Source organism: Lontra canadensis, unplaced genomic scaffold (genome assembly GCF_010015895.1).
Source record: "Lontra canadensis isolate GAN:19392208 unplaced genomic scaffold, GSC_riverotter_1.0 scaffold31, whole genome shotgun sequence".
Lineage (NCBI taxonomy): Eukaryota > Metazoa > Chordata > Mammalia > Carnivora > Mustelidae > Lontra > Lontra canadensis.
The window spans coordinates 7,350,637-7,370,456 of record NW_022631025.1 but is presented as its reverse complement, the minus strand read 5'-3'; the positions used below and the strand labels follow the sequence as shown (position 1 = coordinate 7,370,456).

At 42.0% G+C, this 19,820-nt stretch overlaps 1 protein-coding gene across 7 annotated transcripts in view; it reads left to right on the top strand.

Annotated features, from left to right (window-relative positions):
- SMARCA2 (SWI/SNF related, matrix associated, actin dependent regulator of chromatin, subfamily a, member 2) overlaps positions 1 to 19,005 on the top strand; it is a 178,647-nt gene extending 159,642 nt beyond the window's left edge. For all 7 annotated transcript variants that reach the window (XM_032866549.1, XM_032866542.1, XM_032866546.1 and 4 more), the window contains 2 exons: positions 17,778 to 17,920; positions 18,941 to 19,005. In XM_032866549.1, the coding sequence (XP_032722440.1) occupies positions 17,778 to 17,920; positions 18,941 to 18,976 (179 nt within the window). In that variant the 3' untranslated portion in view covers positions 18,977 to 19,005. The remainder of the gene's footprint in view (positions 1 to 17,777; positions 17,921 to 18,940) is intronic.
- Positions 19,006 to 19,820: the final 815 nt, after the last annotated feature.

Genomic DNA, 19,820 nt, shown 5'->3' with positions numbered 1-19,820 from the left:
GAGAACAAAATACTAAAAGGGTACCAACTACCCCAGAAAAATATATACTAACCAAATCAGGAAATACCCTAAACTGGGGGGAGAAGAAAGGAAGAAAAAAAGAAACGACACATATATGTATATTAGACTGGTGAACAGAACAGAGCCACACATTTGATTTTGGCTGTATTTTGGTCTGTTAGAAGAAACTACCTCCCAAATTTTTTAAAAATAAAAAACTTATATATAGACACAAATAAGGGTAAACATGATGAAGGGATGGAATATGACTGTAAGGATGAAAATTAAAAACATTCTAAAAAAGGAATTGATAAGTGGGTTGAAAAAAGAAAAAAAAGAATGTGATCAGGCTGGAGACAAGAACAAAGCCATGTGCTGGATTTAGGGTATATTTTGATCTGTTAGAAGAAACTGTATCCCAAAATTGTAAAGAACGAAAATCCTATATGTATACCAAAAATAAGGTTAAATACAATGAAGGGGTAGAATATGACTATAGCAAGGAAAATGAAAAAAGATTTTTAAAAAGGTATTGATAAGATAGTTTAAAAATATAAAAACAGGCACATGAAAAATGAAAAAAATAGAATAAGAAAAAAATGAAATTAAAAAAAATTTAACTTTGAAAGAGTAACGAATCAAGGGGGAAAAGCCATGAATTCTGTGTTGCTTTCCCTTAGCTCTGGAGTTCCGCAGTTCTGATTGATCAGCAAACTTGGTCTTGGCTGGAAGTTTTTGCTGATCTCCTGGGGAGGGGCCTGTTGCAGTGATTCTCAAGTGCCTTTGCCCGAGGCAGAATTGCACTGCTCTGGCCAGGGGCCGGGCTAAGTCATCTGCTCAGGTTCACTCTCGGGACCTTGTGTTCCCCGAACGCTTTCCATATAGCTTTGGAGGACGGGAATGAAAATGGCGGCCTCCCAGTCTCCACCCAGAGGAGCCAAGAGCTGGGACCCTGCTCCTCAGTGTGCCCTCAGAGAAAAGCAGTCAATCCTTTCCATCTCCCGGGTCTCTGGCTGCGCTCTGAGCTTACCCGGCCTGTGACTGAGCATTTCTGTCTCTGGCGCACAGCCCCATTTGGAGTCTCCAGACGCAGCAGATTTCTGCAGCGCACTCCTGTGCCGCTCCTCCCAGAGGAGGAAGGAAGGAGACTCCCCGGATCTGCCACCTGTGGGGTCCCTGCTTGAAGAGCAGTGGCCCGACTGTGCCACGGATCACAGTTTAAGGTAACCCCAAGCTGAGAGCCCACTCCTCAGCTCCATCTCCACAGTGAGCTTCCCCGCTCTGATACCTGGGGGCTCTGCCACACTCAGACACCCCTGGTCTTTCTGTGACCCTGTGGGTCCTGAGACCACACTGTCCCCGTGAGGGCTCCATCCCTGCTGAGCCTCTGGAGTGACGTCCCTCAATGGAGCAGACTCCTAAAAGCTTCGATTTTGTGCTCTGCTGCTCCACTGCTTCCCGGGAGCCGGCCCCTCCCCCTGCGGTTTATCTTCCACTCGTTTCGGATTCACTTCTCTGCACATCCTACCTTCCCAAGAGTGGTCAATGTTCTGTTCCTAGAATTGCTGCTCTTCTTCTGTTCTCTCTCCTGTTGAGTTTATAGGTGTCGAGAATGGTTTGGTAACTATTGCGCTGAACTCCTAGTACCCAATGATCTTTAGGTCTCCTACTCCACCATCTTGCTGACTTATTTCATGTAGTGTGATATTCTAGCTCCATCCGTGTTGCTGCAAATGGCTTCATTCTTTTTATGGCTGCATAATATTATAGTGTGTGTGTGTGTGTGTGTGTGTGTGTGTGTGTGTGTATCACATCTACTTTATCCATTCAAAAATTTTGCACCCTAGACCTCTTCTGTCTTAGCTTCATCCCAGCTCTGGTTGATAATTCTTGTATTTATACAAGGTTAAGGCTGCCTTCAAAACTCAAAACTTTCCTACCTAATTACATCCTCACCCCATACCTCCTCTCCAGGTAATTAATCCCAGTGGTTTATGGTCTGCTGTGTGAAACAGTACAGATACACTTCAAACTTTTTTTATTAGGTTTGTTCCTGATTACATATTTATTACAGACAACTTGGAAAAGATTTTTTCTTAAGAAAGGACCATTTGTAATTCCATTACCCGGTATACATTTAGCATTTTGAGAATTTGCCTTCCAGTTTTTTCTCTACCTATTTTCTTTGTAAGAGCACAGCACACTGTTTCGTAGCCTAATTTTTCTATTTTATGAACATTTTCCCATAGCAGTGAGTGCCTTCGGACAGCAGTATGTGTTACCATCCATTATTGAGTCCAAGAAACCGATCAGTCTTACTGTAAATACTCCCCCTGAAAATGTCTACCCCTGATTCACTGCAGACGTTTTTCAAACATTAGACACAGGAGTCCTGCCCCTAGCCTAGAGTTTTGATCTCTGTCAGCACTGTGATGAGTGTCTGTGTCCCCACACCCACATCTGTTCTCGGTGTCAGTCTTTTCAGTCAGTCTGCCTTTTATTAATTTTACCTTCTCTAATTCCATACGGTTATTCCCCGGTTCTGATAACCCAGCATTTGATGCCTTAGCTCTACCTAAGGGACCTCAGTGAGATCCTTCCTTCTTTTACAGCCACATCTCTAATCCGCTTTCACAGAGCTGCCCTCTGACCCCTCGCGGTTTAGTTTCTCTGAGCTCTCCTGAGACGCGGTGTGTGAGCTTTCTGGGGCCGCCGTCACAAACCAGCACAACCAGCACAAATTTGGGTTGGATTAAACAACCCATATTTACTACCTCACAAATCTGTAGGTCCCTGGGTGCTGTGGGTCTGTCTAGAGCCTGAAGGCGAGAACATTGTACTCACGCTGCCTCTCTCTGACCCTATTTTCTGCCTCTCCTTCCACTTTTTCTTGTTAAAACTGAGGGTATAAGTGACATGTTAGTTTCAGGTGTACAACATACGGGTCGTTGTATTTATTGTAAAATGATCACAGTAAATCTGATGGAGCGGCATCACCACAAACAGTTACACGTGTTTTCTTTTGCCGGGATCCTAGATCTCCTTTCTTACCAACTATCACATACACAGTGTTACTAACTGTAGTTACCACACGCTACCATAACCCACCAGACTTACTGATTTTCTACCTAGAAGTACCTTTTGACCCCCTTCACTCACCCTCCAACCTCACCTCTGGCAACCAGCTTCAGGGTTTGGATTCTTGGTGGTTTTTTTTTTTGTTTTATTTGTAAGAATTCACATTTAAGTAAGATCATATGGGTATTTATCTTGCTCATTTCACTTAGTATAATGTCCTCTGGGTCTATCCACGTTGCCACAAATGGCAGGATTTCATTGTTGTTATGGCTGAATTATATTCCACACTCACCAGCACCTCCCCCACCCCTGCCATTTTCTTTATTCACAGTGAGGCCTTCGTTGTTTTCAAATCCGGACTGCAAGTAATGCTGCAGTGAATACGGGAGTTCACATGTCTTTTTAATTTAGTATTATGTTCTTCATGGAAACACGCACACTTGGAATTGACGGGTAATATACTTTTTTTTTTTTTTTAATTTTTGAGGACCCTCTACAAAGTTTTCCATGGTGGCTGCACAAATTTACATCTCCACCAGCATTGTTCAAGGGCCCCCTCTTCTCCACATCCTCACCAGCACTCTTGCTTTTGGTCTTCTTGACTCCAGCCATTTTCACAGGTGCAAGGTGAGGCCTCATTGTGGATTTGATCTCCCATTTCCCTGATGATGAGAGATGTTGAGCATCTTTTTCTGTACTTGTTGGCCATCTATATACGTCTTTGGGAAAGTATCTATCTAAATTCTTGCCCCCCCCCTTTTTTCTTTAAAAGATTTTTATTTATTTATTTGACAGACAGAGATCACAAGTAGGCAGAGAGGCAGGCAGAGAGATAGGAGGAAGCAGGCTCCAGCTGAGCAGAAAGCCCAGTGTGGGGCTCGATCCCAGGACCCTGAGATCATGACCTGAGCTGAAGGCAGAGGCTTTAACCCACTGAGCCACCCAGGCGCCCCCCTCCTTGGCCCCTTATTTTAATTGGATTGTTTTGCTATTGAATTGTAGGAGATCTTTATCGATTGTGAGTATTAACTTCTTAACAGAGATGATTTGCAAGTTTTGTTTTCTTTTCCTCCCATTCGGTAGTTGCTTTTTCATTTTGTGGATGGTTTCCTTTGTTGTGTAGAAGCTTTTTCATATCATATAGTCACACTTGTTTATTTTTGCTTTTGCTAGCAATAATTTTTCAGAGCAGACACCTAAGTCAAGACCAATGTCAAGGATCTCACTGCCTGTTTTCTTCTAGGAATGTTATGGTTTCGAATCATATTCCCAAGTCTTTAGTCCATGTTAAAATAATTCTTGTTATGTGTAAGGTAGTGGTCCAGTTTCATTTTTTTGCATGTGGCTGTCCTGTTTTCCCAGTACCACTTACTGAAGAAACTGTCCCTTCACAGTGGTATGTTCATGGCTCTGTTGTAAATTGATCATGTGTGTGCTTTACTTCTAGGCTCTCTATTCTGTTTCATTGATCTATGTGTATATTTTTAATGCCAGTACCATACTGTTTTGATTGCTATAAGTTTGCAATATAGTTTGAAATCAGTGAATGTGGTACCTCCAGCTTTGTTCTGTCTCAAAATTGCTTTGGCTACTCTGGATCTTTTGTGGTTTCACAACCCCTAAGGGATTGTTTCTTTGATTTCTGTGAAAAATCCCATTGGAATTTTGATAGATTGCATTGAACCTACAGGTTGATCTGGGTAGTATGGACATATTAACAATGCTGTTTCTTCCAGTTGATAGCACTATTACTTTTTCCATTTCTCTGTGTATGCTTCACTTTGTTTCATTTAATACCTGATAGTTTTTGGTGTACAGGTCTTTCACCTGTGTGGTTAAATTTATTCCTAGGTATTTTATTCTTTGGGAAGCAACTGTAAGTGGAATCGTTTTCTTAATTTTTCTCGTAGCTTGTTACTAGCATACAGAAAGATTGTGGTATACTGATTTTGTATCCTTCCACTGAATTCTTTGATTAGCTCTAACATATTTTGAAGTCATTAAGGTTTTCGGTTATCTAGTAAGATCTACAAATAGTGGCAATTTTTCTTCATCCTTTCCAGCATGGGTGCCTTTTTTTTTCTTGCCTAACTTCTCAGGGTAGGACTTAACAATATTGTGTTGGATGAAAGTGGCAAGAGTGGGCATCCTTGGTTTTGATCCCTATCTTAGAGGAAAGGCTTTCAGATTTTCTCCACCAAATGTAGTATCAGCTGTGGGCTTGTCACATACAGCCTTTAGTATGTTGAGGTAGTGTCCCTCTATATGTACTTTGTTGAGAGTTTCTGTCGTAAATGGATGTTGGATTTTGTCAAATGATTTTTCCACATCTATTGAGATGATCATGATTTTTATCCTTTCTTTGTTCAGTTAATGTGTTGTATCATGTTGGTTGACTTACGGATTTAAACCATCCTTGCATGCCTGGAATAAATCCCTCTCTTTTTCCTTAAGATTTTTCCTTAAGATTTTATTTATTTTTAAGTAATCTTTATATCCAACACAGGGGTCACACTTACAATCCCGAGATCAAGAGTCATATGCTCTACTGACTGAGCCAGCCAGGCGCCCTGGGATGATGACTGATTTGATCTTCTTACACAATAATTGATCTGTTCATATTTTCTTTTTACGATTCAGTCTTCGTAGGTTGTATATTCCTAGGAATTTATTTCTTCTAAGTTGTCCTATTTGTTGCCATATTAATTGTTCATAGTAGTCTCATAAGCTCCTTTGTGATTCAGTGGATCAGTTGTAACTTCTCTTCCATTTCGATTGTGCGGCCTTTTCTTCTTGGTGAGTGTAGCCAAAGGTTTGTCAGTTTTGTTGGTTTTCAAAGAAACAGCTTTTAGTTTCACTGATCTTTGTCTTTTTACACTCTTGTTCATTTATTTCTGCTCTGATCTTTATTTCTTATTCTTTTTACTAACTTTGGACTTGGTTTGTCCTTCTAGTCCCTTGAGGTGTAAAAATAGGTTGTTTGAGATTTTTCTTCTTTCTCAGTGTAGCCTCTTAGAAACGTTTTTGCAGTGTAAGTTTTGGTATGCTGAGTTTTCATTTTCATTTCATCAGTGTATTTTTTTATTTCTCCTTTGATTTTTGTTGTTGTTGTTGTTGACCCATAGGTTGTTCAGTAACATTGTTTAATCTCCACATTTTAATGTGTCAGTTTTCTTTTTAAAATTAGTTTCTGTTTTCATACCATTGTGGTCAGAAAAGATGCTATTTCAGTCTTCTTAAGTTTATTCAGATTAGCTTTATGGCCTTATGTATGACTTATCCTGGAGATTGTTCCATGGGGACTTAAGAAAAATGTGTATTCTGTTGTTTTTGGATGAAATGGTCTGTATGTATCTGTTAAGGCCCTCTGATCTAACATGTCACTTAAGACCTATGTTTCATATTGCTTTTCTGTCTGGTTGATCTCTCCATTGATGTCATTGGATGTAGTAAAATTGCTGTTTGTTTCTTTAGGTCCATTAATATTTGCTTGATGTATGTAGGTGTGCCTATGATGGCTTCAGTAATATTCACAATGTTATATCCTCTTGGTGGATGGACCCCTGCATCATTATGTAATGCTCATGTTCTTATTCCAGTCTTCTTTAAAAGTTTATTTTCCCTGATAGAACTATAGCTACCCCAGCTTTGTTTGGGTTTTGATTTGTATGTACTGTCTTTCTCCATCCCATCACTCTTAGTCTGTGTTTCTTTAGATCTGAATTCTTTTGTAGGGAGCATATAGATGGATCTTTTTATTGAAGTATCATTGACATACTATATCCTCTTAGTTTCAGGTGTACATCATAGTGATTTGATATTTTCAAGTATTACAAACTGGTCTAGTTACTATCTGAATCCATAAAAAGTTATTACAGTATTATTGGCTGTATTCCCTATGCTGTCCATTATATGTCCAAGACTTTATCTTATAAATCAAGGTTTGTGAAGTCCCTTTCACAACACCTCCCCTCTCTGGTAATCATTTGTCTCCTGTATCTGTCTGGTAATCATTTGTCTCCTGTATCTGTCATCTATTTTGTCCATTTGTTTGTTTTCCTTTCTAGATTTCATACTTAAGTGCAATTACATGGTATTTGCCTTTCTCTACCTGAGTTATTTCACTTAGCATAATATCCTATTGATCTATCCATGTGATAGCAAATAACAGGATTTCATTCTTTTTTTGCGGCTGAGTGCTATTTCATTGTGTATATAGATCACATCTTTATCCATTCCTCTATTGGTAGATCTTGGGTCACTTCCATATCTTGGCTGTTGTAAAGAATGCAGAAATGAACAGAGGGTACATCTATCTCTTTGAATTAATGTTTTCCTTTTTCAGATAAATACCCAGAAGTGACACTGCTACATCATCTGGTAGTACTATTTTTAATTTTTTCAAGAATCTCCATTCTGTTTTCGCTAGTGTCTGCACAAATATACATCCCTACCAACAGGGCATGAGTGTTCCTTTTTCTTTCACATCCTCACCAATAGTTACTTCTCTTTTTAATTGCCAGTCTGACAGGTGTGAGGTGCTTTCTCATTGTGGTTTTGGTTTATATTTCCCTCTTGGTGAGTGATGTTGAGCCTCTTTTCATGTTGCTGTTGGCTGGCATCTTTGGGAAATGTCTATTCAAGTCTTCTGCCCATTTTTTCATTGGGTTCTGTCTGACATTAAATTTTGTGAGTTCTTTACATATTTTGGATATTAACCCCTCACTGGATGTATAATTTGCAAATATCATTAACATTCAGTAGGTACTAGGTGCCCAGTAGGGGCACCTGGGTGACTCAGTGGGTTAAAGCCTCTGTCTTCAGCTCAGGTCATGATCTTAGGGTCCTGGGATCGAGCCCTGCATTGGGCCCTCTGTTTTCAGGGAACCTGATTCCCCCTGACCTCTGCCTGCCTCTATGTCTACTTGTGATCTCTGCCTGTCAAATAAACAAATAAAATCTTTAAAAAAAACATTCAGTAGGTTCTTTTCATTTTATTGATGGTTGCAGTGTACAACAGTTTTTTAGTTTGACCTAGTCCCTTTAGTTTAGCTTTTGTTGCCCTTGCCTGAAGAAACTAGTACCAAAAAAATACTGAAACTGACATCAATGAGCTTACTGTGTGTTTTCTTAGAGGACTTTTATGGTTTCAGGTCTCACATTTAACCTTTTTATTGTCTTTTGGATTTATTTTGTATTTGGTATAAGACAGTGGTCCAGTTTCACTTTTTTTGCATGTAGCTGTCCAGTCTACCCAGCACCATTTATTGAAGAGACTGTCTTTTCCCCATTATATAGTCTTGCTTCTTTTGACCATATAAGCATAGGTTTATTTCTAAGTTCTCATCCTGTTCCATTGATCTATGTGTCTGTTTTTGTGCCAGTACCATACCGTTTTCATTACTGTAGACTTGTAGTGTAGTTTGAAATCAGGGAGCTTTCTATCTCTGGCTTTGTTCTTTCTCAAGATTGCTTTGGCTATTTGATGTCCTTTGCGGTCCATACAAATTTTAGGACTTTTTTGTTCTAGTTTTCTGGGAAAATGCCATTCATGTTCTTATGGGGATGGTTTTGAATCTTTAGATTGCTGTGGACAGTATGGACCTTTTAATAATACTAAGCTTTCTAATCCATGAGCATGGTATTTCTTTCCATTATTTGTGTCATCTTCAGTTTCTCTCATCAATGTCTTAGAGTTTTCAGAGCACCGGTCTTTCATCTATGGTTAAATTCATCCCTAGGTATTCTTGTATCTTTGGTGCAATTGCAAGTAGGACTGTTTTCTAGATTTCTCTGATAGCTCATTAGTCCTATAAGGAAACAAAAAAATTCTGTGTTAATTTTGTAACCTGCTACTTGGCCAAATTCATTTATTCATTCTAATAGTGTTTTGGTGGGGTGTTTAGGTTTTGCTATATATAGCATCATGCCCTCTATCAATAGTGACAGTTTTATTTATTATTCTTCAATAACTGCTCTGGTTAGGACTTCCAATACTGTGTTGAATAAAAGTGGCAAAAGTAGGCATCCTTGGCTTGTTGCTGATCTCAGGGGAAGAGCTCTCAGTTTTTCAATATTTGAATATGTTGTTGCCTGTGGGTTTTTTGTATATGGTCTTCATTATGTTGAGGTATGTTTCCTCTACACCTCCTTTAAGAATCTTTATCATAAATGGCTGTTGAATTTTATCAGATGTATTTTCAGCATCTACTGAGATACGTTCATCCTTCATTATGCTAATGTGGTATAGCACATTGTTTTGTGGATTTGAACCATCCTGCCCCCTTGAAATAAATCCCACTTGACTGTGGCATGTGACCTTTTCATGCATTGTTGAATTCAGTTTGCTAACATTTTCTTCAGAACTTTTGCATCTGTTTCTTTCACATATATTGGCCTGTATTTTCTTTTCTTGTGCTGTGTCTGTGTGGTATCAAGGTACTGCTGCCCTTGTTAAATGAATTTGAAAACATCCCTTCTTTAATTTTTGGAATAAATTGAGAAGGATTGGTTATAACTGTTAAGTGGTTGGTAGAATTCACCTGTGGTACTTTCTGGCCCTGGACTTTGTGGGGTTTTTAATTAATGATTCATTTCTATTACTTGGAATTGTTCTATTCAGATTTTCTACTTCTTCATAATGAAGCCTTGGAAGATAGTTTCTAGGAATTGATCCTTTTTTTTCTGTTTTCCAGTTTGTTGGCATATAGTTGTTTACAGTAGTTGCTTATGCTCCTTTGCATTTCTGATTTTATTTAAGCCCTCTTTTGATGAATCTGGCCAGAGGTTTATCCATTTTGTTTATCATTTCAAAATATGAACTTTTAGTTACATTGATGCATTCTATTTTTTTTTTTTTTTAGCCACAATTTCACTAATTTCCCAACTTCTTTCTTCCCCTAACCTTGGGCTATATTTTTCTAGTTGCTTATTTATTTGGGATTCTTCTTGTCACTTGTGGTAGGCTTGTGTTGCTGTGAACTTCCATCTTAGAACTGCTTATGTTGCATACACAGATTTTGAAACCTTGCATTTCCGATTTTCATTTGTGCAAGAGATTTTATTTCCTTTTTGATTTCTTTGTTGACTCACAGGTTTCTCAGAATGTTTAGAATCCACATCTTTGTGTTTTTTCCCGTTTCCTTCTTGTGATTTCTAGTTTCATACTTCTGTAGTTAAAAATAAAAGGTGCTTTCCATGATTCCATTCTTCTTAGATGTTTTGAGAAATGTTCTGTGGCCCAACATGTTATCATGTTGCATGTGCCCTTGAGAAGAATGTACCTTCTCCCATTTTTGGATGGAATGTTCTCTAAACATGTGTTAACTTTGTGATTTCATGTGTCATGTAGGGCCATTAACTGATGTAAATGAGATTCTGAGGTCCCCTACTTTTCTTGTGGTACTGTCCTTTTCTTCCTTTATATCCTTTAATATTTGCTTCATGTATTTAGGTGTTCCTATATTGGGTGCATGAATATTTATGAGTGTTCTGTCTCCTGGATTGACCTTTTTATCGTCATGTAGTGCCTTTCTTTTCCCTCCTGGTATAGTCTTCGTTTAAGTCTGGTCTGATCTAGCTGTTGCTGCTCACAGTTTTGACTTGCTTGGAGTATTTTGTTTTCCATCCCTTCCCTCTCAGTCTATGGCTGTAGAGCTGGAGAAAGTCTCTGGTAGGCAGCAGAGAGTTGGCTCTTGTTTCTGTTGATCCAGTCAGTCAACACATCTTTTGATTGCCCCTTTAGCCCATTTATGTTTAAATTAACTTTTTTAAAATTAATTTTTTATTAACATATAATTTATTATTTGTTTCAGGGATACAGGTCTGTGAATCATCAGTCTTACACAATTCACGGCACTCACCATAGCACATACCCTCCCCAATATCCATCACCTAGCCAGCCCATACCTCCCATCCCCTTCCACTCTAGCAACCCTTTTTGTTTCCTGAGATTAAGAGTCTCTTAAGGTTTTTCTCCCTCAACGGTCCCATCTTGTTTGATTTTTCCCTCCCTTACCCCTACAAACCCCTGCCTTGCCTCTCAAATTCCTCATATCATGGAGATCATATGATAATTGTCTTTCTTTGATTGACTTATTTCACTTTGCATGATACCCTCTAGTTCCACCCATGTCATTGAAAATGGTAAGATTTCATTTCTTTTCTTTTCATGGCTGCATAGTATTCCATTTATACATATACCCCATCTTCTTTATCCATTCATCTGTTGATAGACATCTAGGTTCTTTCCATAGTTTGGCTATTGTGGACATTGCTGCTGTAAACATTCAGGTGCACGTGCCCCTTCGGATCACTATGTTTGTATCTTTAGGGTAAATACCCAGTAGTGCAATTGCTGGGTTGTAGGGTAGTTCTATTTTCAACTTATTGAGGAGCCTCCATACTGTTTTCCAGAGTGGTTGCACCAGCTTGCACTCCCACCAACAGTGTAGGAGGGTCCTCCTTTCTCCGCATCCTCGCCAGCATCTGTCATTTCCTGACTTGTTAATTTTAGCCATTCTGACTGGTGTGAGGTGGTATCTCACTGTGGTTTTGATTTGTATTTTCCTGATGCCAAGTGATGTGGAGCACTTTTTCATGTGTCTGTTGGCCATCTGGATGTCTTCTTTGCAGAAATGTCTGTTCATGTTTTCTGCCCATTTCTTGATTGGATTCTTTGTTCTTTGGGTGTTGAGTTTGATAAGTTCTTTCTAGATTTTGGATACTAGCCCTTTACCTGATACGTCATTTGCAAATATCTTCTCCCATTCTGCCAATTGTCTTTTGATTTTGTTGACGGTTTCTTTTGCTGTGCAAAAAAAGCTTTTGATCTTGATGAAGTCCCAGTAGTTCCTTTTTTCCCTTGCTTCCCTTGCCTTTGGCGATGTTTCTAAGAAGTTGCTGCGGCTGAGGTGGAAGAGGTTGCTGCCCGTGTTCTCCTCAGGAATTTTGATGGATTCCTTGATCACATTGAGGTCTTTCTTTCATTTGGAGTCTGTTTTTGTGTGTGGTGTCAGGAAATGGTCCAGTTTCATTCTTCTGCATGTGGCTCTCCAATTTTCCCGACACCATGTGTTGAAGAGGCTGTCTTTTTTCCACTGGCCGTTCTTTCCTGCTTTGTCCAAGATTAGTTGACCTTAGAGTTGAGGGTCCATTTCTGGGCTCTCTATTCTGTTCCATTGATCAATGTGTCTGTTTTTGTGCCAGTACAGAAAGGAAGCAGCAGAGGTCCTGGTTCAACTTTGGTTTTTTCAACCTTCCTCTGGCTATTCAGGGTCTCTTCTGGTTCCATATAAATTTTAGGATTACGTCTTCCATTTCTTTGAATAAAGTTGGTGGTATTTAGATAGGGATTGCATTAAATGTGTAGACTGCTTTAGGTAGCATAGACATTTTCACAATAGTTGTTCTTCCAATCCATGAGCACAGAACGTTTTTCCATTTCTTTGTGTCTTCCTCAGTTTCTTCCATGAGTACTTTATAGTTTTCTGAGTACAGATTCTTTGCTTCTTTGGCTGGCTAGATTTATTCCTAGGTATCTTATGGCTTGGGGTGTAATTGTGAATGGGATTGACTCCTTAATTTCTCTTTCTTCTGTCTTGCTGTTGGAGTATAGAATGCAACTGATTTCTGTGCATTGATGTTATATCCTGAACACTTTACTGAATTCCTGTACAAGTTCTAGCAGATTTGGAGTGGAGTCTTTTGGGTTTTCCACATGAAGTATATCATCTGCAAAGAGTGAGAGTTTGGCTGCTTCTTTGCTGATTCATATGTTTTTTATTTCTTTTTGTTGTCTGATTGCCGAGGTTAGGACTTCTAATACTATGTTGAATAGCAGTGGTGATAACGGACATCCCTGCCGTGTTCCTGACCTTAATGGAAAAGCTCTCAGTTTTTCTCCATTAGGAATGATATTCGCTGTGGGTTTGTCGTAGACGGCTTTGATGATATTGAGGTAGGTGCCCTCTATCCCTACACTGTGAAGAGTTTTGATCAAGAAAGGATGCTGTACTTCATCAGATGCTTTTTCAGCATCTATTGAGAGTGTCCTATGGTTCTTGTTCTCTTTTATCAATGTATTGCATCCCACTGATTGATTTGCAGATGCTGAACCAACCTGCAGCCTAGGAACTCTTGATAGCTCTGTGCTGATGGCCATATTGTTAATTGCTTTCTAGAGTTTTTGTGGTTCCTCTTTGCACCTTTCTTCTCTTACATCCCTTCATCTGTGGTTTCTTGACTCCGTTTAGTGGTCTCCATAGTTCTCTTGATCTTCTGTATATTGACTGTAGGCTTTCACTTTGTGTGGCCAGGAGACTTTCATAATACAGTCTACTTTAAGTTTATAATAGCTTAAGTTTTAACATATTCTAAAGTTCTACATTTTTTATCTCCCCTCTGCACCATTTAGGATTTTTTTAAAAGGTTTCATTTATTTATTTGAGAGGCAGAGCGAGAACACAAGCAGGGAGAGGGGCAGAGGGAGAAGCAGACTCCCTGCTGAGCAGGGAGCCTGATGTGGGACTCAACCCCAGGACTCTGGGATCATGACCTGAGTCAAAGGCAGATGCTTAACTGACTGAGCCACCCAGTCACCTCTCCACATTTTATGTTTTCAGGGTCACATTTAAATCCCTTTATCTTATGTATATATTTGTGTATCTCAACTAATTACTGTAGTTATAGTTACTTGTATCATTTTTATCTTTTAACCTTCATACTAACTTAACTTACAAGTGATCAGTTTACTTCATTTCCTATATATTTACCAGTGAGATTTATTATTTGCACCTTCTGTTTTTAGCCAAAAAAGTCCCTGTAACACTTCTTAAGCAGGCCTGTTTGGTGTCGATGAGCTTTACTTGGTGCTTGTCTGGAAAACATTTTTCTCTCTCCGGTTCTCAATAATAAACTCACCCAGCTCAGTGTTCCTGGTTGGCCCTTTTTTTTTTTTTTTCCTTTGAGCCCTTTGCATGTATCTGCCACTCCCTTCTGTGGTAGAAAGTCTGCTGAAGTCTGCTGAAAACTGCTACTCTGAGGGGGTTTCCAGTGTATTTTTCATGCCCCCCCCGGTTGGGTTTCGGTCTGCCTGCTATGGAACTCCCCTCATGGAGCTTCCACTTCCAGCACTGCATGCTGGAGTTCCGTCCGTGACCTTTATTGGCTGCTGTCGGGTATTCTCTGCCTGTTTGTGGAAGTTCTCACCATGTTTATCCATCCTCCTACCCCGTTCAGTGAGCACTTTTATGGCCATTATTTATTTTCAATTCCTCTTCTGACAAAGTCCTCAAGAACATGGCAGTCAAGGGTATCCCTAACTGAGGTTTCACCTTCCTCTTTCATTTGGAACGCAGTCCTGCTTCTGTTTTCCTTGACTCGGCGTTGGTTTCGATGTGTTATATCATCACTTCTCTGACTCTTGATGGAGTAGCCTCTCAGTGGAGATGAAACTTCTTCACCCCAGCCTCCTGGCTGGCTCGCTCACCTTCGTGATGGTCCAGGCAGCCCATTTTTAGGGGTTCCCTGTAGTTAGGATTGTGCCAAGGACCAGTCTCAAAGGGGAGGATCTCCATGAGCATTGTGGTTCAGGCGCTTAAATGCCAGACCCTCAGGCAGCAACCTGTCAGGTAGGTAACCCTACGGCGTGCCACTGGGTCACAAGCCGAAGCCTGCTGGCCCCCAGGGCCGGGCGACCTTGAGACGGCCTCTGGTTGGCAGTCATGGAAACCCAGGGTGCTAGAACGGTCTGAAAACTGCCCTTTGAGAGACACATTCTCATGCGTGGCAGATTAAGAGCTCAGAGATAGCGCCCCCGGCAAGGTCACAGGAAAGGGTTACTGTCTGTCCTTAGATGGATGTGTATGTTTCATTAGAAGCTTGTCCCTCAGACCGTCCCTGGGAAGGTAAGCTGAGAGGTCTCTGTCACCGAAAGACTGGCGTTCTTGGACTCCCGGCTTTCGTTGTGCCCTGAGGGGGTGGTAGCTGCTAAAATTGGGGTACCAGAGGAGCATATAAGCTCTTTGCCAGGAGGTAAACAGGTATGAGGTAAACTGGTGTGAGGTAGGGGGGGAAGTGCAAAGATCCCTCCATCCTTAGAGAGCACCCCAGCGGGCCTTCAAATGTGGGTCCACCTTCAGGGTGATGCTTAACAAAGAAGCCTCTTTTACTGGAAGTCTGGGTGCTGCTCGGTCATTGCCTCTGTCCTGAGTCCTGGGGCAAGAGACCCATTTCTCAGCTCCCTGAAGCCTTGTGGGGTTCTTACACAGGCAACCCACGGGTGGTCAAAGCTAGATGTTCCAGAGACTCCTGTCTCAGGTGCCAGTCTTAGAAGTTGGGGTGCACAGTGTGGGGGTCAAACCCTTCACTTCTTGGGGAGCGTCTCCACGTTTTGAGTTCCCTCCTGGTCTTGGATCACCATCTCAGGGGTGGGGTTTACGGTGAGTGTCTAAGCCTCTCCTACCGGTTGGATGGGTTTTCCTTACTTACCTGCCAGATGGCAGTCACTCAGGCCGTGTCTGTGTTTTTTCACCTGAGGAAATTGTTCTACATGTAGCTGGGGATTGGGCGTTTCCTTGGGAGGTGAGGTCAGAATGTTCCTTTGCTCCCATCTTGGACCAGGACCTCTGCTGCTTCCTTTCTTACAACTGGGGGTTCACGTGGTCTGTCTGGGATTAACTTCCCTTCTCAAGGTCAGCTGCTCCGCAGCCTTCCCCTTTGGCCGTGTCATGTCACATTTGGGGGATGAAGACAGGGACCGTTTTTCTGCCTGCCAGCCTTGGTAATTAGCCCTTTTCATGGGTCCGTCAGGGTGGGATCGTAAAGCCTTGGGACGCTGTGTACAGTGTCCCTCTGCTGGTCCAGTCTCTCACCTGCATGAGCCTGGCAGCCTGTCGGGTGGGTTTTTGGAAGTCCCTGTCCATGGACTAAGCCTGGTAGTTTACCAGCATCCCACACTCCAGGTGTAATTAAATCCTCTACTTGGAGAGACATTTTCTTACCTTTTCTGCCAGTCTTCTGCCCTTTTCCACCTTGCATGGATTTTTCTGTTCTCCTAATGGCAGGAAGTGCTCCTCCTGTAGATAGATACTGCATTTTTTTCTATTCATCAAGATTTTTTTAAGAGGCCTTTACAGCTTTATGCATTTCCTTCTCATCCCCCGTCTTTTCTTCTTTTCCCCCCATTACTCCACCCAAACAGCAGGCCCCTCTCTTGTAAGTCCATTCTGCCGCAGACATCTGGGGACCGAAGCCCGACAAGGAGTACTGTTTTGCGTACTGGGATTTGATGGCCTCTACCGTGTTTGGCGGGGACAGCGGGCATAGGCTGGCACTACGGTTCAGAGCAGCTCTGATCTCAACTGTGTTGTCAGCCTGTCTCCACAGAAAATTTCACTTTGGCAAATACTGTGGTGGGTTCCCCCACTTCACAAAAGTCTGAGAACCTCTCCTAAGTTTCCTTCTGGAGGTATGACTCCCTCCAGGGTAGGGTCTATTTCTAGGCGCCTTGAGACCCAACAAACATGAAATTCCAGTATGACTGGTTGGAAAGAGAGCCCCACACGCTCCGTGACTTCCTCATCAAGTCCTAAAAATGGCATGCGGTGGTCACCTGTTCCAGAACAATGCGGCGGAACACAGATTTTCCTTGTACCCGGGCTTTCACGCCTACCTCCATGGCCTTGCACGATGAGCTCTCCCCTGTGTTTGTATTCTCAGAATCGCCCTGTGAAGGTGGATAGGGGTGCTGTCTTGTGAAGGCTGATGGAACAGAATGCTTAGAAGTTTACCATATGGTTCTACTCCCCATACCTCCCCCAAATTCTGCCAGATGTGTCAACAAAGAGGTTTACAGCAGCTTTGCTTATTACATTGGCAAAAAAAAAAAAAAAAAAGGGGGGCATGAGCAGCCATCACTAGATGACCAGTTAAATCATTCCTAGTGGACCCTTGGAGGTAGACTCTTTCCAAGCCTTGGAAAGAATTGGGCAAATAGATACTAACGGAGAGAAGTGCCCAACACCCCCCCCCCCCCGCCACAGGCGAGTATGAAGGTAAGGATGGGGAATCGGGGCGTGCATCCAGCAAGTGAATGACTGTGTGCTGCCCTTGAACTCTTTATGTTCCCTAATTATGTAATTATAAACCGTACATTGTTTGTTTCTGGAAATCATCCCCCGGAAGAGCAATCAGGAGGTGCTAGAGGAGGGGAAGGAAAGTGTTCACAATCCTGTAACTTGCCGTTTTGCACCTTTCGGTGCTGTTACTATTATTCAGCTCTGAGTTTTCAAGTCAGCTGGAGTTATCTACACAGTAACCTTGGCCTTTAAAGAAAGAAAAGGCTTTATACTTACGTATACTTTGTCCCAACCAAATTCTACTGAATAAACACCGCCAACCGTCCCCCAGCAAGAAAGGCAGCTCTGCTTCCCCTGTTTAGGAAGCCCCTGCCCAACCCTGAAGCGACCACAAGAAGGACCCCATGCCGCTGCCTTCGCTCCTGGAGCGTGTTCTGGGGAGCAGTGCCTGTGTCCTCCTGCCCGAGCGGGTGCTAGCAGGGTGACGGCAAACAGGCATCTGTCGAGTGTTCCAGGCGCTCTGGGGACCTTTGCTCTGTGCTCTGCAGCCTGACGGTCTTTTCACTCCCTGCGGAAGGACTTGCCTGCCATTGCTCACTGCTCTTCCGTTTTCTGTCGTAGCCAAGTCTGTTAAGGTGAAAATCAAGCTCAATAAGAAAGACGAGAAAGCCCGGGACAAAGGCAAAGGCAAGAAGCGGCCGAATCGGGGAAAAGCCAAGCCTGTCGTGAGTGATTTCGACAGTGACGAGGAGCAGGACGAAAATGTAAGTGCAGCGGCTTTGGCTGAAGCCCAGAAGCGCTCTCCCTCCGCCCCTGCCGTCTAACCGCTCTTTTATCCAGAAAGGGAAAGGTAGAGACTCGGGGGAGGTTTCATTCCTGAGGGCTGGGAGCCAAGCGGCATGATCTAGGACACAGAATTTCAAGCTTTAGGTTGTGCCTTTTTCACGGTCTCCAAAAATGAAAAGCTATTCCGTCGAGTTTCCTCTCCTTCCTTACGTTCCCACTGCTTCCCAATACGGTGTTCTCGAAGGCTGCCTCTTTTTAATCCCGGAAAAATTCAGGAGCAGGGATGGAACCAGGCCCTGAAACACTTGCCTTCCCTTGTGATGTCATCTTTAACACTCGCGGGGGCCCCCAAGGAGCGCTGTTACTTGCAACGTGTCACAGAAGCCCGGGCCCCAGTTAGGTGTGTTTGGCTCTTTGCGAGCAGCAGAGGTTGGATTCAGACCCAAACAGTGTCCCGGATGTGGGTGACACGTGCCGGCGGCCGCCATTATATTCCCTTTCCAGGCGACCTCAGGTTCCTGGGCACACACACCCCCACTTCAGCGCACTGCCATTTGGGTCTGATGAAAAACATTTGCGAACCCTTCATCAGCCTTCACCCTGGGCCCAGACTTTTTCAAATGCATTTAAAATGCTGTGTTTTCTTTCAAAGACTTACCTGTGCGTTGACATCAAATGCATGGTCCTTTTGACCTCTGGTGAATTTTCTAAGCCCCGTGTGCTAAAAATAACAGTAAATAGCCTTGACCTTCTTATGCCAAGGCAGAAGAAAATGAAACGGCGGTATAGATGGGGCGTAGTGCTTTGGGATTCGCAGCAGAAGCTCCCCTTTGGACCTTGGATTTCTCTCGGGTGTCCTGCCACCTTGCCCCAGAATGCGGAGACGTGGGTTAACCCTTTCCAAAATGCCATTTCCGTTCTCCTTTGCCTCTGGAGGGTCTATTACACCTTTTTCTTACGTGTGATTTCATGCATTTTTATCATATTTTAATTTTTAGGAGCAGTCAGAAGCAAGCGGGACTGATGATGAGTGACCAGTGTGGACCTGCCCCCACCCCCCCCCCACCCCCACCCCGGTAGAACTGAACTCCTGCCTCCCTCTCTCATTTCTACCCCGTGCGTGCATTTGTCCTACAGGCACTGGGTTGCTTATCATCCTCATCTATCAACTAGCTTTAGGATAGTGCCCGACAAACATATGATATCATGGTGTAAAAACAACACGCACAGACACGCACATAGACACACACACACACACACAGACACAAATATTTGTAACATATTGTGACCAAATGGGCCTCAAAGATTCAAAGATTAAAACAGACAAAGCTTTCGATGGAAAATATGTGGGTGGATAGTGTATTTCTACGGGTGGGTCTAATTTGGTAACGGTTTGACTGTGCCTGGTTTTACCACCTGTTCAGATGAAAAGGTTTTTTTTTATTTTTTGGGTTTTTTTTTTGTTTTGTTTTGTTTTGTTTTTTTTTGTTATTTTGTAGAACTGCTAACCAGGAGAAGCCATTAAAAGCCACTGGTTATTTTATTTTTCATCAGGCAATTTTCAAGGTTTTAATTTGTTCGGTATTTTTTTTTTTTTTACACTGTGGTACATATAAGCAACTTTACTAGGTGATAAATGTACAGTAGTTAGACTTCACCTGCATAGACATTTTTTCCATTTTATGCTCTATGATCTGAAAAAATGCTTTTTGAACTGTATAAGATTTATGTCTACTGTAAACATTGCTTAATTTTTTCTTTGCTCTTGATTTAAAAAAAAAAAAGTTTTGTTGAAAACGCTATTGAATATTGCGATCTCTCTAGTGTATTGGATGGCTTCTTTTGTCCACCTGATCTCCTACGTTACCGATGTGTATC